This window comes from Mastigoproctus giganteus, chromosome 1 (assembly GCF_048544385.1).
Source record: "Mastigoproctus giganteus isolate SK-2022 chromosome 1, ASM4854438v1, whole genome shotgun sequence".
Taxonomy (NCBI): Eukaryota; Metazoa; Arthropoda; class Arachnida; order Uropygi; family Thelyphonidae; genus Mastigoproctus; species Mastigoproctus giganteus.
The window spans coordinates 167,878,765-167,905,503 of NC_143575.1; the positions used below are offsets into that span (position 1 = coordinate 167,878,765).

The 26,739-nt window shown below is 37.7% G+C and overlaps 1 protein-coding gene across 1 annotated transcript in view; it reads left to right on the top strand.

The window, feature by feature from the left end:
• The window catches only part of l(1)G0289 (plexin domain containing lethal (1) G0289), a 203,430-nt gene that overhangs the window by 16,343 nt on the left and 160,348 nt on the right, over positions 1 to 26,739 (top strand). Inside the window, exons 2-3 of the mRNA XM_090374888.1 lie at positions 1,988 to 2,232; positions 21,470 to 21,616. Coding sequence (XP_090231014.1) covers positions 1,988 to 2,232; positions 21,470 to 21,616 — 392 coding nt within the window. The remainder of the gene's footprint in view (positions 1 to 1,987; positions 2,233 to 21,469; positions 21,617 to 26,739) is intronic.

The following is a 26,739-nucleotide window of genomic DNA, read 5'->3' on the forward strand; positions in this document are numbered from 1 at the left end:
AGCTCTAGAACATCTCTATTCTGACTGTTCCTTAAAATCAGTTATTTACACTGATTCCCTCAGCTCAATAAGTCGTTATGTAATTCCTCAGATAAAGTTCACCCGTTCTAGATGAAATCAGAAGCTTATTACTGCAAATTAAAGAACACAACCAACTGGTCACTTTTTGCTGGATTCCAGCCCATTCTGGTATTTTAGGCAATGAACTGGCCGATAAAGCTGCAAAAAATCTAACTACCTTAGATTTAACCAATATCCCTGTTCCAGCATCAGATTATGCACTAACTATTCATCCTGCTTGTCTATCACAATGGACAGCACTCTGGCACTCTCAGACTAATAATAAACTCTTTCAGTTTAAACAAGACCTGAAAATTTGGCGCTCCAGTGTCCGTACATCGAGACGAGAAGAAGTAGTCCTTTCAAGGGCAAGAATAGGACATACCCATGTGACCCACCTTCATTTACTCACAGGAGATGATCCACCACAATGTACACATTGTTCTAAAAATTTGACTGTAAAGCATATTCTTATTGGCTGCCCCTATTATAAACAAGGCAGAACTTCATCCTTGATCTCACGGTTAATCTTCATAAACCAATAACTCTTGAAAATCTCATTGGTGATAAGGCAAATATTTCTTAATTTTTTGACTTTCTCAGGCAAACTGGACTTCTGAATTATTTTTGATTTTGGATTTTCTTCTGATTTATGGAAAACTCATGTTTTAATATAATAAGTGAATAGGCACATTATAGCCTTAGCAGCTTATGTGCTGTTAAGCCTCCATAACAACAACAAGGAAAGCAATGCAAGAGCAACCGGAAGGAAGAAGAATGAGAGGAAAACCAAGAAGGAGGTGGGTGGACGACAGAGAATGACCTATGACAGCTTATGGTGAGATGATGGAGAACAATGGCCAGGGAAAGCGACAGTTGGAGAAAAATCGTTGAGGAACCCAAGGTTCTGCAAGGACCGTAGTGCCGTGGAATAAGTAAGGCTCATCTGAAAGACTCTCTGATGAGAGTATGTGAAACAAGTAAGAAAAAAGGACTGTTTCTGAATGTGAGTGAAACTAAAATTATGGTGATTGGTGATAACCTTGTTTGCAGAAAATTCAAGGTTAATAGGCAAGATATCGAAGAATTTGATTACTTAGGATCAAGAATAAATAAAAATGGCGATTGCTCAAATGATGTAAAGAGAAGACAGGCAAAATGTTATCTGACAAAATTATGGATAGATCAAGATTTGCCCTTAACGACAAAACTGAGAACCATTGATTCGATAATTTTTCCAGTTGCTACATATGGATGTGAAGGATGGAATCTGAAAAAGAGTTGAAATGAAGAAAATTGAGGCATTTGAAATGTGGTGTTACAGGAGAATACTGTGTATTTCTTACTTTGATCGAAGAACAAATGAATGGGTATTGAATACCCACTCATTTGGCCAGGCCTAAAATTCTTCTTCATAGCATCAACAGAAGAAAACTAAGATTTTTTGGACACATAGCAAGGAGGGATAACTTTCTGTTGAAGAATATAATGGAAGGAAAAATTGAGGGGAAGAGGAGCAGAGGAAGACCTGTATCTAGGTGAAAGGGTGGAATCAGTGACCTGGGCATGACGGTTTGCAATGTTGCTCGTAAAGCACAAGATCGATGCAGTTGGAGGAAATTGTTGATGGCTACAACAGGGAGCTGTGTGACTAGAAGAAGGTTAATCATGGATATTCAGTGGTAAACAATTCACTTATTGAAGAATAGAGTTGTTTACTTCAAGAATTTTAGTTTCTTATTTTAGTATCCTGTAACGTATTAGAAGTGTATGGATTTGCTAGCATTTATTTTAGATGAGTAATGAAAGAATACTAGTTACATGAAATACAACTTACTTGCATTATATGGCTAATATTAATATTCCTCTTAAGTGGTTAGTTGAGAATTTAAATTTATGTGATTTTCTTTTTTTTTTTATTTTCTAGATGATAGGTATCATGTTTCTAGTGATGGCATGCCCAGTCTGGATTTATTACCTGCTCAAATAGTTAAAAGAGAAACCACATTAAATAAAAAAGCATATACGGATTTAAAGAAAAAAATAGAAAAGCATTCTAATACTAATAATACAAAAGAAGAAACAGATGCTCACGAACCTGTTGATGGGAAGAATATGGGTGATTTCTTACCTGGATTAAACACAACCATTCCTCCAGGAACAAACATAACTGTGAGTTTATACATTTTCTTCTGTATTTGTTTCCTTAAATATGTGTTGATAATTTGCCATTTCATTAAAAACTTTACCGTCCTCCTCCTCGGGAAAAGAAATTTCTGTTTTGATGATTTGCGGTATTACATAATTTTTGAATGTTTTGATTTATAAAAAGTATCAAAAATAATCATTTTTGATGACAAAGATTCAGAGAAGTTTATGAAACAGACTGCAAGAATATAATTACATTGTGTGTGGTGTAATGTAGATTTTAACATACAGCTTGCTGCTAATGGGTGACAACTGTAAATTGGAAAAGGATAGTTACAGAATAGATATGTGAAAATTTCCTTTCAGCCAGAGATTAATTGATTGTTGGAACAAACTTCCATCTGGTGTTGTTGGAAGTGAGTATTTTGAATAAATGTAAGGATGGATTAAACAAATTGCAACAGGTATTTTTCCTCTAGCAAGTCTAGTTTTTGTGATGAGACTGATTATACCACTTACATGAATATAATTGTTAAGTTAGAGTTAAAAAAAAAAAAAAAAAAAAAAAAAAGACTTCCACGCGAAGTATTTTAATTAGTTTATTGGTGTGCAAAGGACATTTGTACAATTAGACCCAAAATAATCGCAACCTGGCTACATTTCTGATTTCCATCAGGTTAATCTTTAGGCATAGATTTCTGGGTTTGGGAGGAGTTTTAAAACGGTACCAATGGAGGGACCTCTCAATTTGGTCTCTCCGGTGATATAGATCTCTCCCAAATCCAAAATTTCAATATTGAAATTCAAAAAAAAGCTAGTTTTATTTATTTACTGGGATTGTTTGAGTCTAATTGTATCAATTGTCCTTTGTATACCAATAAACTAATAAAAATGTTTCATGTGGGTTAAGTGACTTGTTTTAACATCTTTTTTTATTTATTAGTACTCCATGTAATGTCCTTCTTTAGTTTAATTAATTCTTATTTATTATTATTGTTATTACATGATTGTAATGAGTTGAATCAAACTGTGACATTCTGCTGGATTCCAGGGCATTCTGGGTTAGCAGGAAATGAAAGAGCAGATCTTGCAGCCAAACAACTATAAACTACTATTTCGCAGACTTCAAATTTCATATACCAATTATTAACATATTATTCACCTAGCATGTTACAATAGGTCACTAATCTAGAGAGGTTATCCAGAATAAAACTATACCAAATAAAACCAGAACCAAAGCTGTGGCTCTCCAGCTTCTGGGAATGTAGATGAAAGAAACAATTTTAGGAAGACTAAGAATTGGGCATACTCGGCCCAGAGTGCCAAGCAATAGTCCTCAAGCAATCTTTCTAGTGCAGTTTTCTAGCATTTTTCCTAGGGTGAGTACTAGTACTTTAATCTCCTCTTCTGCTGATCGCTTGGTCATTGGTTGGGACTGCTCCTGCCTTCACGTAGCGGGGCCGGTAACCTGGGAGAAGAAATCCTCTCTTCCAGAGCTAAAAGAAGCAGCGATGGATTGCGATGCAGATCCACTGCTAGAGCCCACAGGCTCCATACCCATTATGTCTCAGAACATGACTTGAATTATTTGAAGAGACAATGGACTGAAAAACAGAGTGTAGATATTCCAGCATTTCTAATAATGCATTCACTATCCACACAACCTGTTGGCAAGTTATCGGCATTTCTAATACAGAAATGTTTAGAATCAGTTGTTGGATCTCCTAAAATGGTGAAGTGTCTCCAATCTGGAGACCTTCTAATTGAAGCTTTCAAGTCATTCTGAAAAACTTTTAAAATTGACAACATTTAACAGTGTTCCAGTGTCAGTTATGCCTCATAACACTCTGAACACCTCTAATGGCATTATCAGTGAATGGGACTTACTGTATCTGAACAAGAAATAATACAAGAGCTTAGTGAACAAAAAGTGATTCGTGCATGGTTAATAATGACCGAAAAAGATGGCAACTTACCCAACCAGTCCATTTTGACATTCAGTACTCTGACTTTTCCATCTTCTGTTAAAGCAGGTTACTTGAACTGCAAGATTCGGCCTTACATCCCAAACCCCGTTCTCAGGCTTTTAAGTGTCAGAAGTACGGCCATTCTCAGACAGCATGCCAAAGCGATGCTGTGTTTCCTCTTTGTGGTTCCAAGGAGCATTCTCAAGAAGACTGTACAGCTTCCACTCCTATTTGTCCAAACTGTAAGGGAAACCACCTGGCATTTTTTAAAACATGTGATCTTTGGAAAACAGGCAAAAAAATTCAGAAATATAAAATGGAGCATAAAGTCACATACCCTAAAGCAAGTGCTACTAACCATGTCTAGCTGATCATATGCATCGGTCACCAGAAGCAGCAACTCAAACAGATGTGTCCATAGAACCGAGCATTTCCTTTGCCACCTGGGCCAAAACTGTTATCGTGCAATAAGAAACCTACAGTCAATGAAACCAGCAATATGCCGATTAGTATCCCAGCTGATGCTATCTCAACCTTGCCCAAAATCAACTACTGTTGAAAATCAGAAGAAAGGGAAACCACGAAATAGCAACATGGAAACTGATGTTCAATCAGAGGATGACAACACAATACTAGAGTTATATGCTAATGATATCATGGATGCAGGATGTCCAATCATTTCTCAGAAATGAAAAACCAAGACAGAAACCTTCTCAGAAAAAACAGTCAGATCAGTCTTCCTCAATCAAACCCAATCAATGAATAAATTCCTACAATGGAACTGTAGAGGATTACACAGTAATATAGATGACCTGAATGATTTACTAATTAAAACTAATTCAGTAGGTGTGTGCTTACAGAAAACCTTTTTATCACCACGTTTCTAATTCAAAAATTATACTATGTTTAGGCGAGACAGGGGTTTCTGACTCTCCTCCTCGTGGTTTGTAGCTATACTTGTGAAAACTACAATACCCTCAAGACATCTCCAACTACAAACCTCCTTAGAGGTTATAGCAGTTCATATAGCAATGGTAATATCGTTAACCCTTGCGTCCATTTATATATCATCGAATTATCCTTGCTCTCAGACTGAACTTGACAGTCTTATCAACAACTTCCAACTCCTGTCTGTTTACTTGGTGATTTCAATGGTCACCATCCATTTTGGGGATCTTCCACCATGGATAGGAGAGTCCAATTAATCGAAACATTCCTGGATAATCATAACCTGACTCCAACTCATGTTCAACTACCTACAGGTATTACATCAGCCATAGACCTATCCATCTGTTTTTCCAAGCATGGAATGGTCAGTGCTGAATGATCCATTCCACAGTGACTATTTTCCCATCTGCTCAGTTCAAACACAGGTCGTGTGATACCCTAAAGGCCGTACTTCTTGGAACTTCTACAAAGCAGACTGGAAAATCTATGCCACGTGTGTCATTCTTGAAAAGCAATGTGTACAGCAACACAATCTTGATGACGTAATTGACCACATTACCAGCCATATATTATCTGCAGCAGAAATTTCAATTCCAAAATCCACCCAGTGCAAGCATGTACACCAAAATCAGTGGTAGAATGAAGAATGCTCCAAAGCAAAATGTGATAAAAACTGAGCTTGGAATCACTTTTGTAAATTCCTATCTACCACCAACCTAATTGTTTACAAAAAACTCAGAGCTAAAGCAAGACAAATTAGGAAAAAAAGCAAAACATGAAACACTATTAACTTTGCCTCGTCCATTAACAAAAATACTGGGCCCCAAGTGTCAATTCTGTGATCAAGTGATTTTGCTCTGAATCAGCGCTCTTTCTTGAAGTAGAAATCGTTTCCTTATTTAAAGTATTTATTAACACGCAATTAAATAATCTATAGTGAAGAAAGAAACTTTACTAGATTAAGAAGGAAAGCAACCTTCTCTTTTCCTTTTCTTTTCTTGTATATATCTTAATTACTAACCTCCTAGTGCTTGATCACAGGGTGGCACTGCTCCTGCCTCCACGTGGCAGGGCCAGTAACCTGGAGGGAAAAAGCTCTCCCTTCCAGGGCAAAATGGAGCAAACTGATTCCAATACCCAGAAACCCACAGGATTGATGGATCCAAATGTAACCGATCCAAGACATGAAGAATCTATTTCTCTTGGAGATACATCTAAAATTACTAGAAAAGGTGACAGAAATTACTGTCTCCACAAAGAGAATGAAAACTGACATAAACACCTTAAATGCCCCAGCATATTTAATAATACATTCAAATAATGAGAAATCGGTAGGGCAATTGTCACCCTTTCTCATACAAAAGAACCTTGGGAGTTGTGCCAGTCCACCAAAAAATGTTGAGAGATTAAAATCAGATGATATTTTAGTAGAAACAGGGCACTCTAAACATTCTGTTGCAAATGACAACGTTTGCAGGAATACCAGTAACAGTATCCCCTCACAATACCTTAAATACATCAAAAGGTGTAATAACAGAGTGGGACCTCCTAAACGTACCTGAAGATGAAATTCAAAGCTAACTCCAGGAACAAGGAGTAATAAATATCAAAAGAATTACAATTAAAAAAGAAGAGATCGTCTCCCCCAACAGAAACCTGATACTTTCAACACACTGAAACCACCCAGATCAGTAAAAGCAGGATATCTACATTGCAACATTAGACCGTACATCCTGAATCCTCTCTGTTGTTTCAACTGCCAGAAGTTTGGACATTTGCAGACTGTATGCAGAGGAAAAATGTGTGCAAACTATGGATCCCAAGAACATCTCACCTCTACTTGCACAGCTGGAAATTATAAATGTACAAACTGTAAAGGGGAACATACAGCATAGTCAAGCGTGTGAAATCTGGAAGAAAGAAAAAAAATACAAAAGTACAAAGCAGAAAACGGAGTTAGTTACATATCAGGAAGCGAAAAAAGCAATTACAATAAATCTTGAAAATAAACCTTCTTACGCTGAAGTCACCACAACCAAAAAGAGCCTGGAAATGAGAGTTCCAAATTCAGAATGCTGTGGACACAAACAGATCTCAATTCCCCCAAGAGAATCAATTTCAGAATGGGCACGTGAATTTTACAAATCTTCTCCACCACAAAAACAACAAGGAAAAAATGGTCAATACACCTATCTTCTTCCCAGATAACGCCGAAAATTTAAGAAGAAAAGTTATACAGAAACAAAGATTACAGAACAACTGGATATTGAGGCTGGAAATACCAGAGAGGACCCTGTCCTTGAAATTTTTGCAGAAGAAGAAATGGATACAAGAAGACCGTACTTTCCAAAGAAAGACAAACCCAGGGCAGAAAAGGCAAAAACAGTCCCAAGGGACCATCTAAACTGAAATGACAGATACAATTATCCAGTGGAACTGTCGAGGTTTCCGCGCAAACATTAATGGTATAGACCTCATTATCCAGTATCATCCTTTAAGCATCTGCCTACAAGAAACTTATTTGAAATTACAGGACAACAGTACCATTAAAAACTATATCATATTCAGAAAGGACCACATATCGGATGGACCAAAGTGAGGAGTTGCAATATTAGTCAATAGACATGTGCCATTTCAAGCAATACCATTGAACACCCCCTTAGAAGCAGTTGCAGTCCATCTAGCAATAGGCTTCGATATTACCGTAACCTCAATATATCTACCTCCTAGTCAAAAACTCTATTAAAAGATTTTGAAGCACTGATTGCCCAACTACCCTATCTGTTCTTCATTTTAGGTGACCTAAATGGGCATCACACACTATGGGGCGATCCCAAAATAGACCAGAAGGGTAAACAAATCGAGAAAATAATAGTTGAGAACGACCTCATGATTCTGAATGATGGTACATATATTTCCACCTGCCATCAAAAAGCAGCTCTGCAATATATTTATCAATCTGTTCCCCCCACACTGTATCTGATGATTCAATGTGTATGAGAATCCATTGGGCAGTGATCACTACCCCATATTCTTGAAAATCACAAATAATGCTCCATGCCAGGCATCCCAAATGGAAAATATATGATGCGGACTGGAAAACTTTCAGGGTACTAACAAAATTAGATTCCAATATTATTAAACAAGAATCAATACAAGCAGCAGTGGCTTATGTCACAAATATCATTCTCCAAGCAGCCAAAAAGACAATACTCATACTAACATTAGAATGTATCCAAAACCATGGTGGAACTGTGAGTGTCAGGAAGCTAAAAAACAAAGGAATAGAGCCTGAACCTCTTTCGCAAAAATCCAACAATGGATAATCTAATCTAATCCAATTCAACAGAGCCAGAGCTAAGTACAGGAAAGTACACAAAATCAGCAAAAAAGCAACTTGGATGAAATTCGCATCCACTATAACAAGTTCCTCATTGGCTACACTTATCTGGAAGAAGATCAGAAAGATAACAAACAGTTCCCAAATAAACCCCACCCCATTACTGAATTGGAAAGGGCAGTTGGTTACAAATCTCTCAGATATTGTCAACATGCTTGGTGAAAATTTTGCCAGTACATCTGCTAATTATGCATACCCGACTACTTTCAAAACTCACAAGAACGAGGCCGAAAAAACAAATCTAAACCTTTACACTAAAAATAGTGAACAGTACAACAGTACTGTTGTACTGTAACAGTACAAAAATAGTGAACAGTACAGCTCACACTAGCAGAACTAAAACAAACTCTGCTACAGACAAAACACAGTGCAGTTGGCCCTGATGAAATACATTATGCAGTGATACAACAATTAGATGAACAATCTCAATTAGTCCTGTTAGATTTATTCAACAAGATATATCTTGAAAATATCTTTTCCAGATAAATGGCATTATGCAATAATATTAGCTTTCCCAAAACGGGGAAAAGACCCATCAGATCCACAGAATTATCACCCTATAGCTTTGACTAGCTGCTTAGGCAAGGTCCTTGAGAAAATGATCAATAATAGATTAACTTAGTACCTAGAAAATAATAATATTCTCAATCCAGCATAATATGGTTTTCGGAAAAATCGCTGTACATTAGATGTACTTGTACAATTGAAAACCAGGTAAGAAATGCTTTTCAGAAAACAACATCAAGTCATGGTTAATTTTGATATCGGGAAAGCATATGACACCACATGGCGCTATGGCCTTCTTAGAAGGTTACATCAACTCAGCCTTAGAGGACACCTACCTCTATACATATGCAATTTTCTTAAGAATAGAACTTTCCAAGTGCGAATTAACAATACCCTTCTTCCTGGACAAAACATTTGTCCAGGAAGGAGTCCCTCAGGGATCCGTACTAAGTGCCATGCTTTTTTTCAGTCCACTTCAGCACAATAATAGAACAAATACCAAACAACATCTTCACAACTGTTTATGCTGATGATATCAGTATTTCTTATCAAGCACAACATATGAGGACAATAGAATGGCAATGACATATAGCCATAAACAAAGTTATAAAATGGATACAGAATCTCTGTGCAAAAGACTGTATGTATTCACTTTTACAGGAAAAGGAATATCCATCCTGATCCAGAACTCAGGCTGAAAGGACAGATCATTCCAGTCAAAAATAGTGTCTGTTTCTTGGGACTTGTGTTTTGACAAGAAATTAACATTTTTGGAGCATATTAGACATATAAGATTTCAATGTCTGAAGAAAATGAACCTCTTAAAGGTGCTATCTGCTATATCATGGGGAGCAGATAGAACAGTTCTACTACGATTATATCGATTATTCATCTGGTCTAAGTTAGACTATGGTGCCCCAGTCTGACTCAGCAAGACCTAGCTCCCTGAAATGGCTCGATCCAATACATCACTGTGTGCTCCGGATAGCCCTTGGGGCTTTCCGAACTTCACCTGTGCAGAGCCTCTATGCTGAGACCCAAGAACCTCCTTTACAAATCAGAAAACATAATCAATTACTTTTTTATGCAGCTAAAATGAAATCCCTACCATGACACCCCCCCTACAGAAAATTCTTTTTACAACAGAATAGGAGCAACAGTATCAACAACAGCAAAGAATCAATAAACCTGCGAACATGAGATTAAAAATCCTTCTCAACAGAGATCTTAACCTGAATATCACTCCACTGAAGAAGCAGTCTGCACCACCACCATGGATAATCAGACTGCCTACATGCGACTTTTCATTCCACTTTTGGAGAAATCAAACACTTCTTATATACTGATGGCTCAAAAACTGAATCTCAGTGGGAGCGGCAGTCTACTTTACAGACACCACATCAGCCCAAAAACTCCCAAAAGACTGCAGCATTTATACTGCAGAAATGTAAGCCATTATGTTAGCGCTAAACCAAATCGGACATACAAGTTCCAGAGACAGCATTATTTTCACTGATTCTCTTAGCTCCATGATAGCAATACAAAATATCAATTCCAAAAGACATCCGTTGCAACAACAACAAATTCAATACTGAGTATCAAAACTCCTAGAACAAGGTCATAATGTTAGATTTAGCTGGATCTCAAGTCGTGTTGGAATATATGGTAACGAACAAGCAGACAGAGCTGCTAAAGAAGCCAACAGCATCATTTCTGTATCAGAATATATCCCTTTCTCAGACTACAAACAAGTTATTCATCACAGTGGGATACATCACTGGCAACAGCAATGGCAAGTCTTAACCAATAACAAACTGCATCAAATTAAAAAAACTGCTCCAACCATGGAAATCCAGTATACAACAAAGCAGACGTGACGAAGTGATACGCGCAAGGTTAAGAATAGGACACACTTATTTCAGCCACTGTTATCTCTTGCGAGGAAAGGATCCCCCTCTATGTCCTACCTGCCATACACAACAAACAGTGGAACATGTACTAATTACTTGTCAGTATTTGTAGCAAAGCACCGCTCTGCTACAAATCATCACTCCCTCACTCTTAAAACTATATTGGAAGACAGGAAAAATAAAAGAGATTTTTTCAGTTCCTCAAGAAAATAAATTTCTATAACTGAATATGAAATCAAATGTTATCCCTGTATTAAGCTATACACACTTCTTGATCCTTTGAAAGTATTTCCAGCAAAACACAAGCATGAAGAGAACTGCTGTATAAAACCTTCAAGGTGCACCTTGAATCAAAAATACTGACACTAGAATTATCTGGAAAAAAATACAGGCTCTCAATAGGAAATTTCTACCGTTGAGATCTCCAATAATACAATGGAATGGGCAGGACCTATCTTTCCCTACTAATATTGCAAATGTGTTAGTCTTTTTATAATATTTTTGCCTCATCCTCTTACATAGCCTCCTTTCAATGCATTAAAACTAATGAAACCATAATAATTATGAGAGCTTCCTTGGACTCGGGGAAGGTACCCATGGACTGGAAATGTGCAAATGTGACCCCAATCCATAAAGGAGGATCAAAGAGAGAGACAGGTAATTACAGAACTATTAGTTTAACTTCTGTTCAGGGAAATTAATGGAGTCACTTGTTAAAGAAGCAATGCAGGATCATCTAGACAAGACTTTGGTTATAGCTCGGACACAGCATGGGTTTGTTAAGGGAAAGTCTTGTCTGACCAACTTGATTGGATACTATGATGTAGTCACAAAGGAACTGCCGACCGGGCTAGCCGAGTGGGTAAAGTACCTGCCCGGCAACCCAAAGGTCGCGGGTTCGATTCCCGCCTCGGGCTTGGATCAAAGTACTGCAAAAACCTTGGGAGGTGCAATATGGCCACAGAAGCCGATGCGCCAACAACTACCAAATCAAAAAAAAAAAAAACAAAGGAACTGGATGCAAAGAATAATTTTGATATCATATATTTGGATCTTAGAAAGGCTTTTGATACTGTTGCACATGGAAGACTGCTGCACAAATTGGAGCAGTGTGGCATTGGAGGAAAATTGCTGCTATGGATAAAGGGATGGTTGAGTGGGAGAAGACAGAGTGGTAATTAATGGACACTGCTCTTCGTGGATTAATATTATTAGTGGAGTACCCCGGGGTTGAGTGATGGGTCCATTGTTGTTTTCTGTATTCATTAATGATATTGATGATGGTATATCAGGCAGATGATACGAAAGCCGGCAGGATTGTTAATGACACTAATGAGAGTACACTGCTACAACAGGATTACATTGACAGATGTAAAGTACTGCATATGGGAAGCAGTAACCCCAGAGTAACGTATCAACTGAGTGGTACTGCACTGACAGTAGTAGAGAGTGAAAAGGACCTGGGGATAATTGTGCAGGCAGATATGAAGTTTTCTGAGCAGTGCAGATGGTCTGCAAGAGTAGCTTGTGGTGTCTTGTCAATGATATACAGTAATTTTTCTAGCAGGGATAAGGAAGTGATTATCACCTTGTATAAGGCAATGGTCAGGCCACACCCTGACTACTGTTTACAGGTCTGGAGGCCTCATTTTAAGAAGGATGTAGAGCTGTTGGAATGAGTACAGAGAAGGGCAACAAGATTAGTGAATGGAACAAAGGTTGCTGTTACGAAGAAAGGCTTAGTTTTGCAAATTACAGTGTCTGGAGACTAGGCACGTGTGAGGTGATATGATTGAGGTGTATAAAGCCTTGAATGGTTTGAGCATGCTCAATGGTGATGGGATTTTTCCTCTTGCTCAGAATAATCGCCTGAGAGGCCATAAATTCAAATTGAGGAAAGACAGTTGTAGAATAGATGTACGGAAGTTTGCCTTTAGCCAGTTGGTGGTTGATTGCTTAAACAGATTCAAGGCAGAACGAGACAAACATGTGGAGCGAGTGGTTGGGTGAAGTGAGAAGGGGGGGGTGTTTTTTTTTTTTTTTTTTTTGGCTGATGCTATATAAGCTTGCTTTCTTGCATCATGTGCCCTTGCTAATGAAGAAATTCAAAAATTGAATTTTAAAAATACTCTCACTTCCTTTATAACCAGCCTTTTACTCTAGTTCAGCTCAAGGAATGCTTAAGCAAATCATCAAATAGTTTAGCAGGACAAGATGGCATTCACTACAGTATACTGAAACATCTATGTGAAGCTGATCTTGGCATATTATTACTATTCTGTAACCATATCTTTTCAGAAAATACATATCCGCTGTCCTGGCAGCATTCTTATATCTGTTCAAAGCCAGGCAAAGAATCCCACTCTAGTCCAGAATTACAGACCGATGTCATTAACAAGCTGTTTGGGCAAAATATTTGAAGGAATGGTGCATAAGAGGCTCACCTGGTTTCTAGATTCCCGGAATCTTCTTCCTGATGATCAATATGGCTTCTATAAAAAAAAAAAAAAAAAAATCTACCCTAGATTTACTTGTAAACATTGAATGCAACATAAGAAATGCATTCATCACAAAACAGCATCTAGTGATGGTCAACCTAGATATTCACAAAGCATTCGATACCACTAGGCGTCATGGCATTATTGCATCAGTTGGGGTTGCCTTCCTCAAATAATTCAGAAGGTTTTAAAATTATGCACCTTTCAAGTCTGATATTGAAACAAACTGACAGCATCTCGCATTCAGGAGGAGGGTGTCCTGCAGGGTTCAATACTGAGTGCTACCCTATTTGTGATTCAGGTCAACAACATATTGGAAGATCTTTCAAAAACCATTCAGCACCTCTGTAGCCAGGTGGGCAGGAGCAGCAGCGCATAGCACATGCTTCTTGATTAGACTGGGGTTCGAGCCCGTTACCACCAAATACTGTGGATGCGGAAAGGTCAGGGAATGACCATGGCATATCCCGGAGCAATATGACCTTAGTTGCTAATGCTCCTAATAACCAAATAATAACAACAACAACAACCAAAAACCATTCAAATATACATGTATGCAAATTATCTCACTATATCCTGCCAGTCGCAACGTATGAATACTGTCTTTTGATAGTATTCATACATTGCAAATTGCTCTAACCAGAATAGAAGCCTGGACCTTACGCAATGGATACAGCCTTGCTGAGCAGAAATCTACCAGTACTCACTTCTGCAAATTAGTCATTTCATCCTGATCTTGAGCTAAAGATCAGTAACATGCCAATACCCCTTGCTCACACCATCTGTTTTTTTGGCCTGGTGCCAGATAGGAAGCTAAACTTTCAAGCACAAGTTATATAATATAAAGCCTGTAATTGAAGCATGGCAGTCTAGTCTGCCCAGGAACTGTAAGGAGGAAGTTGTTCTTGCCAAGACCCACATAGGACACAGTCATCTGACACATTTGTATTGGCTGAGACCCTGGGTGCCAAGCGATATTAGTGATCACAGCACATTTTCAGAGCGATTATCTAGTACACTTAACTGTAAATACGTTTCTCCTGAGTTTCGCAAGTCCGATAACTCCTGAGTATTATAATTAAATAGATATATTCAAATACTATAACCTAGAAAGGAAAAATCACCTTTCTTTAATCCCTCTTTTATTTTTAGTTAATACTAACCCTCTTTTTCGCTTGAGTCACTAGGTGGCACTGCTCTTGCCTCCACGTGGTGGGACTGGTAACCTGGGAGAAAAAGACAATTCTCCCAGGGCCAAAAAGAGCATGTCATGAGTGAGTCAAACTCAGACTTATTCCTCAGATAATTCCACAGCAGGAACTGCAAAGTACCAAAAAACTGAGCCAGAGACCTATCCAGTTCCAACTTTTTTGATCATTCACTCAACTGGTGAGAATGCATTTGGCAAACTTTATCCATTTAGAGTTCAAAAGGAATTGGAAAGTAGAGCTGGATCTCCGAAATCCGTAAAAAAAACTCGGGTCAGGATTCTCATTCAGACATCTAATGCCAAACATTCTGAGCGACCTCTGAGAATTAATTTGTTGCAGGACTCCCAGTAACTGTAACACCCCACAAATCACTGAACACCTAAGAATTAGAGGTGTTCAGTTCACTGGGACTTATTAGAATACATTTAATAAGTCCTGGTCTGATCTCAGACTGGGACTTATTAGATGTATCTGAAGAGGAAATGCTAGAAGAACTGAAACAACAAGGGGTTATTCATGTCAAGAGAATCTCCACCAGAAAAGATGTCAATCTGATCCCTACCCAATCTGATCTTGACCTTTAATACACCGAATTATCCATTAAGGCTGGATATCTGGTATGCAAGTCAGACCATATGTCCCAAACCTGCTACAGTGTTTTCAATATCAGAAGTACGGACATTCCCAGACAGCTTGCCGGGAACCCCTACTTGCGCAAAGTGTGGTTCATTAGAACACGATTGCAAAAACTGTAATGCTCCTCAACCGGTATGTCCAAATTTGAAAAAAAAAAAAGATCATCCCGCTTATGCTAGAACATGTGAGCACTGGAAAAGTGAGAAACTTATCCAGAAATATAAAACTTACCACAATGTTTCTTATCAAGAATCAAAGAGAATCATCTCACTACCAACTCATGCAAACAGACCTACGTATGCCCAAGCCACCAATCAACCACATCGCAAACTGAACTAACAGTACCCCCAAAAGTCTTTCTCGAATTACGTAGAATCTTTGTACAGTGCAACTCAAACTCAAGCAGTCAATACACCAATTTCCATTCCAACTTAAAACCTCCACACCCCGGATCAAGGCCTCAAAGAAAAAAAAACATATCCTAACTTCTAGTCACCAACAAGAAATGGACACTAAAGAAAAATCAGCAGTTGACCCTGTTCTTCAAATTTTTGTTGAAGAAGGCATGGACACAGAAAGGCTTTCCTTCCCAAAAAAAGATGAAAACAAGAGTGAAAAACAGAAAACCTCAGCAACACGAAAACGTTCGGAAAGTCTAACAAGAGATAAATTATGAACAGAATAACACAGTGGAATTGTCATGGATTCCGTTCCAATATCGATGACCTATACGATCTTACCTGTAAATATTCACCAATATGTCTCTGCCTCCGAGAGACATATTTAAAATCCTAAAATAAACCAAAACTGTTTCAGTATAATATTTTTAGAAAGGACAGAACCAATCAGAATATTGCACATGGTGGTGTAGCTGTTTTAACAAACCTACATATTCCTACCAAACAGGTCTTACTGAACTCTCCCCTCGAGGCAATAGCGGTCTGTGTAGCTGCTGACATCCATATGACAATCTGCTCCTTATACCTTCCAACAAAATGACCTAAACAATTTTATAGTTTAACTCCCCATGCATTACCTCATTCTGGGAGACTTAAATGGTCATCACACTCTATGGGGTAACAACAACATCAATCAAAGAGCAAAACTAATTGAACAGTGTCTAGACAATAACAACCTCCTAAATGACTGTTCACCTTCCTTCAGGAACAAGTACTGCAATAGACTTGTCTATCTGTTCAGCAACCTTGTATCCTACTCTTAAGTGGACGATAAACAACGATCCACTACTTAGTGATCATTTCCCCATAACAATTGAATTACTTAATAAGCCCTCTCATCATCCTACTAAAATTCTACATTGGCTGACTATAAAAGCAGATTGGCAGTCCTATAAAAAATTAACTAAGCTTAATCCCGAAATAATCCAAAATTCCACAGCTGATGAAGCGATTGACTATGTCACAAAAATGATATTACATGCAGCAGAACAAACCGTACCAAAATCCTCTTCAAAATTACCGATTCATCCAAAAATCTGGTGGAGTGATGAGTGCCTTGTGGCTAAAAAAGAGTAAAGCGAAACTTGGAATATTTTTCGCTGGAGTCCAACTACAACCAATCTCATTCAATTTAAGCACGCTAGAGCAAGAGCAAGATATGTTAGACGCTGCAATAAAAAAGGCTGCTTGAATCCACTTCATTTCAACTATCAATCAAGCAACTCCTACTCACAAAATTTGGAAAGCAATCAGAAAAATGAGTGGCAAATATCAAACGACACCTCTGCCTATCATGGAATGGAGAGGGCAGATTGTAAATGATCCTGCTGGAATTGCCAATATACTAGGAGAAACCTTTGCCAAAACATCAGCAACAGAAAGTTATATACCTACCTTCAGAAGATTAAAAACAAATTCAGAAAAACAAGTTAAACTTTTCTTCAAAAGCTGATGAACAATAAAACTTACCTTTTACCATCCACAAACTGCATAGAGCCTTGTCAACATCTATACGCAGTGCTGTAGGAACAGATAATATTCATTATTCGATGATACAAAAACTAAGTACCGAATCATTGCAGTCACTTCATCTATTCAATAGACTCTTTCTGGAAGATAAATTCCCTAAACAATGGCATCATGCTATGCTCCTTACCTTCCCTAAACCAGGTAAAGACCCAAAAAATACTGCCTATTATAGACCTATCGCCTTGGCCAGTTGCATTTACAAAATTCTCGAAAAGATAGCGAACCGTCTTCTGATCTGGTACCTTGAAAATTTCAATTGCTACATTCTGCACAATTTGGTGTTCAACAAAACAGATCTACACTAGATATACTAGTAAGACTAGAGAATTCCATTCAGAATGCATTCTTCAGATCAGAACATCGTATATTAGTCAGTAAGTAAGATGTCAGTAAGGCCTATGTTTCCACGTGGAAGTATGGCATACTCAGTTAACTACATCGACATGGACTTCGGGATCACCTCCTGATTTTCATACAGAATTTTCTATGCAAGCATACATTCCAGGTTCGATTTAAAACCTCTGTTCCAAGTATTTTCACAAGGAGTTCCTCAAGGCTCTGTACTCAAGTGCTTCACTTTTTATAATTGCAATAAACACCATTACCGAACAACTTCCAAACACTATTAATAAAGCACTGCTTATAGATGACCTTAGTATTTGGTGTCATGCAAAAAACATGAATACTGTTGAGAGACAGTTGCAAGGGTCAATAACTAAGATCTGTTTGTGGGCTAAGACTAATGGATTTCAGCTTTGTCCCAAAAAAACATTTTGCATCAATTTTTGCCGCCAAAATAAACTCCACCCTAAAACGGAACTACAACTGAATCACCAACCAATAGCAGTTCATCCCAGCATATGGTTCTTGGGAATCACTTTAGACCATAAATTCACTTTTCTTGAGCACATCAAAAGACTAAGAATGTCAACAAAAACTAAATATCAGCCGGGTTCTCTCTGCAACTAAGTGGGGAACTGATCGCCTTACTTTATTACGGCTATATAGAGCCTTAATAAGATTGAAACTTGACTATGGAGCACCAGTGTATAGTTCAGCAATACCTAGTGCCCTTCGCTGGATTTTTACCCTATCCATCATAGTGGAATACGTATTGCCTTAGGAGCATATGGCACGTCTCCAATACATAGCTTTTATGCTGAAGAACATGAACCCCCTCTCTCGATCAGACGACAACAACTGATACTACATCATTATGCCTATAAAATTAGATCTATGCCAGAACACTCAAACTGGCAAATACTTTTCACATCACAGTACAGCAGGTTATACCAAAACTGCCCTAATGCTAACCATCTTTTGGGTATGAGAATAAAACACCTATTAGAAGATCTAAATTTACCTTAGACAATGTTAATGAGAGAGAGAGAGGATGGGAGGCACATAGTCTCCCATCCTCTCTCTCTCTCTCTCTCTCTCTTGCTCCTTGGAGTATCACTCCACCTTCATGTGACTTACATCTACATGAATGGAATAAATCTACATTACATTAAAGGATGGTTACGTGCTAGAAGACAGAGGGTGGTAATCAATGAGTGCTGCTCTTCTTGGACTAATGTTATTAGTGGAGTCCCACAGGGTTCGGTGTTAGGTCCACTGTTGTTTTGTATATTTATCAATGATATTGATGAAGGTATATCAGGCTTAATGTCGAAGTTTGCAGATGATACAAAGGTTGGCAGGGTTGTTAATGACAGTAATGGCAGTGTGCTACTGCAACAGGATCTAGATAATTTGGGCAGATAGGCTAAGAAGTGGCAACTGAAGTTTAACCTTGACAAATGCAAAGTACTACATATGGGTAGAAGTAACCCCAGAGAAACGTACCAACTGTGTGGTACTACACTTAAGGTGGTAGAAAATGAAAAAGACCTGGGAGTAATTGTGCAGGCAGATATGAAGTTTTCTGAGCAATGCAGACAGGCTGCCAGGCCAGGTCATGGGGTTTTGTCAATGATATATAGGAATTTTGCTAGCAGGGAAAAGGAGGTGATTATCCCTCTGTATAAGGCAATGGTCAGGCCACGGCTTGAGTACTGCGTACAGGTCTGGAGGCCTCATTTTAGGAAGGATGTAGATTTACTTGAGCGTGTACAGAGACGGGCAACTAGATTGGTGAGGGGAATGAAGGGATCCTCTTACCAAGAGAGGCTTAAGTTCTGCAAATTGCAGTGGCTGGAGACTAGGCACCTGCACGGTGATCTGATTGAGGTATATAAGGCCTTGAATGGGTTGAGCACGCTGAATTCTGATGGGATCCTTCCACTTGTTCAGATTACGAATCTAAGGGGGCATAAATTCAAATTAAGAAAAGACAGATGTAGAATAGATGTGCGGAAATTTTCCTTTAGCCAGCGGGTGGTTAATTGCTGGAACAAACGTCCATCTGTCGTTGTGGAAGTTGATAGGTTGAATAAATTTAAGGAGGAACTGGACAGACATTTGGAGGGAATGGTGTGTTTTTTTTTTTTTTTTTTGGCTGATGCTGCATATGCTCATACATTTGCTTTCTTGCATCACATGCCACTACTACTACTACATAGAGAAAACATCTTGCAACTATACCATGCAGTAGTGGACCAGTTTCCCAACTTTGTCATACTACATACTGATGGATCTAAGAATGATGCCCGCGTTGCAATTGCCGCAATTTTTCCAAACGTCACATTAGCCTATCAGTTGTCATGTGAATTCAGTATATTTTCCACCGAACTAATAGCAATTCAGGTTGCACTGAATTACATTGAGTCCTCTGATATTAACAACAGCATAATTTTCACAGATTCTTTAAGTGCACTTCAAGCACTAAAAAACATCACGCACATCACCCACCCAGACGTGAAAGGAATAGTCACCTCTTTACATACATTATCAGAACTTGGGAAAAACTTATACTTCTGCCGTTCCAGGACGTATGGCAATTCCTGGAAATGAACTAGCAGACAATGCTGCCAAATCGGCTCACTTACCACCTGAGTACAAGTGAAAAGTACCTCATCAAGACTGTTGACCAGTAATCCAAGAAAAATGCATATGCCAATGGCAGTTATCGTGGGAAAATCAACCTAACAATAAGCTTCGAAGTATCAAGCCCAAATCTTGAGCATTGGCCTTCCAGTTTCAGTTCAATCCGACATTAGGAGGTAATATTGGTTCGTCTGCGAATAGGTCACACAAATATCACTCATGGTTATCTTTTAAGAGGAGAGATACCCCCCTCAGTGTCATCACTGTAACATAATTCTTTCAGTGAAACACATTCTTGTTGAATGCACAAAATATACAAGAGAATGCCAGAATCTTTGCACTCCAGCCAGAACGGAAGGTCCTCCTTCCGTTGTGGCTGGAGTGCAACGGACCAGCCACAACGGAAGGTCCACTTTTGAATAATGAAACAAATGTCTCAAGCATTTTTAATTTTTTCAAAATGATTGAAGTATATCACCTCATTTAGTTAGTTAAAAAATTACTTTCTGGTACTATTTTTTTCAATTATCTCTATTTGAGAAGAAATGGCATACATACTTACTATATGTATGGCTCACTATGGCCATAGTTGCCAATGTGCCTAATAAATCCCTAAACAAACAAATAGCTGAGGGCTGATGATCCTCCTGTGATAGTTTCATCAATTAGACACATTTTAATTGACTGTCCAGATTTTAGCAGCATCCGTTTTACTACTTTTTATCTGACAATGTCTGCTGTTTTTAAATTTTCACACCATATTTATATAAAATCCTGGATGGATATATATATATATATATATTTTTTTTTTTTTTTTTTTTTTTAATACATATGCCGCTTTTTACCATTATGATTTTTGATGAGGTAACCTTTTTTTTTTTAAAGGTTACCAGAATTTATTTATATTTATTTTTTCAATTGGTATAATTATCTCCTAGCACATAATAGCCTTAGATGCTAATGTGACAATATAATCAATCCATTGCCTGCCTGATTGGTGTTTTCATTAACATTTAATTACATTAACACTAAGTCTTAATCTTATAGGTGTGATTTTGTAGGTTTATTTATTGTGTATCAATGTGTATTTATTAAAATGCAGTCTACTTTGTTAATATTTTGAATTTAATATATTTAAATTCAGTATATCTATTAATATTTTATTACAAATATGTATTTATTACTTTTGTTCATTTGTTTAAGTGCAGGAAGACAAAGATAGCCATTTATATTACAACTCATCATTATATATGGAACATGATAAAGCCTTATCATACTGGGTTGATATTGATGCTCTTCCCCAGGAAATGGTGATTACAAATGATATGTTGTCAAATTCACATCGACGTGCTGTGGTAATGAATATTCTTATTGTTTTTATATTTTTATTAATTCTTTGAATGAAATTTCATTGTGTATATTTATTTCCATCAGCAGAGCTTGACACATAGTGATCTATTTTGCTAGATTGCACATGAGAATTCTTAATTAGTGACAAACAAATCTTCTGCTTGTGCCTTCACATGATGGTGGGAGTGATGGGGTAAGATGAGAAAAAATCTGATTATGAGAAAGCACTAGCAGAGAGAACTATGAGTGGGGATAGGGAGTTTTCCTCATGTGTGAACACAAACAAGAAGAGTAAATAAGATACTCGTAGGTCCCTTAATTGATTGCACAAAACCCATCAGAAATGACAGACGAGTCGAACAGCTACTTCTCAGTGATATTGACAGTTGAAAACAAGCTGAAATATCTAGGAAGTGTTAAGACTGTAGGGCAGTGAGTTGGACTTCTGTGGTAGGGAAGGTTGTGGAGTGTAAGTTTAAGCTTTTTTTTATAAAAAAAAAAAAAAAAAAAAAAATTTATAAATAAATAAATTAAAATTAAGATAATAATAATAAAGTATATGGGTGAAATTAACATGGGAACATTCTGTATAATTAGAAAATTTCAGTGAACAACAATTATACACGCAACGAACAGTTGTAATGGCTTATGGAATAGTTTTTAGGAAAATAACTAAGGGCGAGACCATAGTTCTCAGAAGTACGGTGAACATTCGACTTACTGAGGATGGGTCAGGTCGAAATTCAGGGAAATTTAGGTAAAGTTTGGATATATAAGGACTGGTTCGGTGGCAAGTAAGCGCAGTTTTTCGGAGTTAGCAAGTTGGGAAGCAGTGAATAAGTTAGTAGTCGAGAGAAGTCGTGGTTGGGAGTTGTAGTTAGGTGCAGATATGTAACTAGTAGTTCAAAGAGAGTAGATAAATTTATAGTAAGTGGGCCGTTTAGTATGAATAGGCAACATTAAAGTGATTTTGGTCGAGGAGAATCTTGGATAATAACAAGGAATCTGATGTGGAAGCTGTTAAAGAAAGTGCTGGAAGATCAAGGAGATGGTCCAAAAACTTGGAGAAATTAGTTATTAGTATTAGTAACGGCCGCATGGTGCAAGAAAGCCTATGGCTTATGCTGCACCAGCCAAAAAAAAAAAAAAATCCGAACAAAACAATGATAAAAACAAAAAAAAAAAAAATAAATAACTAAATAATAATTAATAAATAAAAAAAATAAATAAAAAGGAAATTAAACCTATCATCCTATGTGCTTCCCTTACCCGAAAGTACTATCCAGATGACCTTTGAATTTCCCCAAACTGTCGGCCTCTACCACCCATGAAGGCAACTTATTCCAGTAATTTATAACTCGCTGGTAAAATTAAACTTCCTGCAGTCCAATCTAAACATTCCCCCCCCCCCCGTAACTTGAATTTATGTCCCCTAGTTCCAGCATCATTTATAATCTTGAAAATTTTGTCCTCATTCATTTTACTGATGCCTCTCAGAGCCTTAAACACCTCAATCAAATCTCCTCTGAGGTGTCTAGTTTCCAAACTCTGCAACCCACATATTCGAAGTCTTTCTTCATAAGGACGCCCTTTTGCCGATCTCACCAGGCGAATTACCCTTCTTTGCACCCATTCAAGAAGCTCGATGTCTTTCTTTAGGTGCGGTCTCCATACTTGAACACAGTATTCCAAGTGGGGTCTAACATAAGCCTTATATAATGGGATTATCACGTCCCTATCTCTACTTGCAAAAGTTCGATAGATCATCGATAGGACACCATGGGCCTTCCTTGCAACCTGTTTACAATGCTCAGAGAATTTCATGTCTGACCGTATCGTAACACCCAAGTCCCTTTCCTCCAGTACTGGGTTTAGTTGAACTCCACCAAGTGCATAAGTTTTTTTGGGATTACTGTTTCCCAGGTGTAATACCTTACACTTTGTTGGATTAAAGCACAGCTGCCATTTTTCTGACCATTCCTGAAGTCTATCTAGGTCTCTCTGAAGAAGCTCAGCTTGACAGTGATCATTAACTACTCTACCAATTTTAAAATCATCTGCAAATTTAGGCATCACGCCCTCTATCCCTTCATCAATGTCGTTTATGAAAATTAAAAACAACAGTGGTCCTAATACTGATCCTTGGGGAACCCCACTTCTTACATCAACCCAATCTGAGGAATAGCCATTTATCACAACCCTCTGCCTCCTGCCCTGAAGCCATCCTTCTATCCATCTAAGGATTTTCCCAGTGATTCCAACCTGTTCCAGCTTATAAAGCAACCGCTCATGTGGGACTGAGTCAAAAGCTTTGCTGAATTCTAAATAAACAATGTCGAAATTATTCCCTAAATCCAGCTCGTGAGTGACCCTTTCTAAATAGCGAACCAGATTTGTTAAACATGATTTTCCCTTTACAAAACCATGCTGAGTATCCTTGAGAATTTCAATTTGATCCAAATGATCCTGAATTCCACCCTTGATCATTGCCTCCATGATTTTCCCTACTACTGAAGTCAGACTGACAGGTCGATAATTTCCAACTTCACTTTTAGAGCCACCCTTATGTATGGGAGATACATTTGCACTTTTCCAATCCAAGGGAATCTCCCCAGAGTCTAGTGATGCTCGCGTAATTAGCCTCAATGGTTCAATGCACTCGCTTGCTGCCTCTCTTAAGATTACAGCGTATATTCCATCAACTCCAGGAGCCTTATTGTCCGTAGGCTCGAAAGTTTTTTCATTAAATAATCTTGCGAAATTTCAATATCATTAATTACATATTTTTTAACTTCGCTCCCACAATTTCCCATTGCCACAAAAGGCTTTTCATTTGTAAATATCGATGCAAAATAACTGTTGAGTTCATCTGCAACGGCAGCTGGTGTATTTATTACTATCCCCTTTCCCTTACGTAAAGGTCTGATCTGGTTTGTCCTGCTCTTCTTATTGTTATTGTAAGTACTGTTTCGTATTATTATTCCTAGTCAAGGAAATAATCCAAAAAAGAGGGAGAAAGGCATTCCGAAATCCTAACTGATAAATTTGACTAGCCTAGGAGGTAGCTGGATAATCAAGTTGGATGTCGTAAAGAACTATATATAATTCAATTTAGAATGAGATATAGAACGGACTTGTTGAAATTGTCTATCCCAGTGGGGAAACATCTATAATATGGAAAAGTTTTCTTGTGATAAATTTTGTATGTATTTAAGTCAGTTTCTATAATTAAACATGCTAAATTTTTCATGCGTATTGTCAATTATCTCACTAAATTATTCTAGCTAAATAAATAATTTGCCTGGAATTTTGTTAATGCCGTCAGAGGCCCCAGGATAACTTGTAGTTACCAGATAAAATTAATGTAGGTGAATTTTGTGTATAAATAAGTAACTAATTATTTATATATAATAGTACACAGAAGAAGGAGTGTACGCCTACAATTGACATGCCTATTAAGAAAGGAAGTCATACAGGAGTCTATGGCAAAGCTACAATTCAGGACCAGCTTGGCAAGAATGTTACCTCAATAGATCTCTGCATGGGTTCACAAAGAGGGATATTGTGACTGACCAATCTGACAAATTACCATGATAAAGTCATTAAGCATTTTAATGAAGGAAAACAATCTTGCCGTTATACATCTAGACTTTAGTAAAGCTTTTGATACCCTCCATCAGGAAAGTATGCTAAATAAACTGGAAAAAATTGGGATTACTGGTAAGATCCTGTCTCTTGGAGGCTAGCTAAAAGGTAAGAGATAAGAGGGATCATTAACAGTCTTGAAAGTAAACCAGTGTGACAAGTGGGATCTCTTCTGATTTTCATAAATTATTGATGAGAGTGCAAGGGAAGCTGTCAGTTTGCTGATGATTTGAAGGTGGAAGGGTGGTTATCAATTTGGACCAAGCTACATTGTTTTATACGAGAGGATCAGTTGCCTCATTTGACACCATATATGCTGATTCCAATGCTTCTATAACTCCTGGTAACATTTCTGATGGGCTTCTTTTGGAACTGCCAATAGTTCCTAAATTATTCATAGACTGAGAAAATTAATCAAACAGGTTAGTGCATAGCATCATGTTAGTTCATAGTAAATCACTGAAGTAGGTGAAATGGCATAGTTTTTGTTATATCTCATATTGTGAATGCCTTCACAGTGAGTTGCCCTGATATTGCAGTATCTCGAATAAGCAATGCTTCACCAGTGGAGAAGACTAATGTTACTTATTCTTGGTGGATACTACCACCATGTTGATCACTCCTGATCAGATCACAAACATGAGTGATTTGAAGGGCTACCAGAGCAAGAATCATCTTTGGAGGACAAATGGTCCTCTTTAAACTTTACATACCACTGAAAAGTTTTTGAATGATGCACACAGCATCTTTTCTGAAAGCTTGTTTTACCTTTTTGCAAATTTCTGCTGCACATTTTCCTAATTTGAAACAAAATATGATACAAATTCGCAGTAAAAGTTTGTCTATATTCTGAATAATTTTCTCAGTCATACAAAATTTGTTACTTTCCAAGGGGAATTTAAGTTTGAGAAGCAAAATAAACTGCAAGTTTATTTTCCTTTCCAAATTAGAGTTAAATCTGATGTGTGACAAATGAAGGAACACACTGATGGAGTGCTTTGCAAGGAATTGAATGGAAAACTGTGTATAAGGGCTTTTTTGTGGTGCAGGTAGTTCCATGAAGTCTCCATTTTCCTGGCCATTTTCTTTGAAACTGCATCACTCAATCGCTACAGAACTGTTGTGTTTTTTTTTTTTTTTTTCCAGTATTCTCCATTCATTGTTTGATCACAAGGCATAAATTCATAATGAACAGTGCTCTGTGAGTCAAAAAAAAAAAATACAATAAGCATTTTTCACATTCTTGAATTGTCTTGCTTTTTGTTGGAGGTGGAGTCTTCCACTGAAAGGATTGGGGCCTTGGAATGATGGAAGAAACAGTAATGATGGAAGAAAGAGTGTTGGTCAGCATCAGCATATTGACAGAGATCCTCACGTGAAATCACTCTGTTGATCAACAGTGATGATGCAGAGAACAAACTTTTTTGAAAGGCATCACATACCCAAATCTTGTCCAATAATTTAATTAGAAACTTTGCAGAGA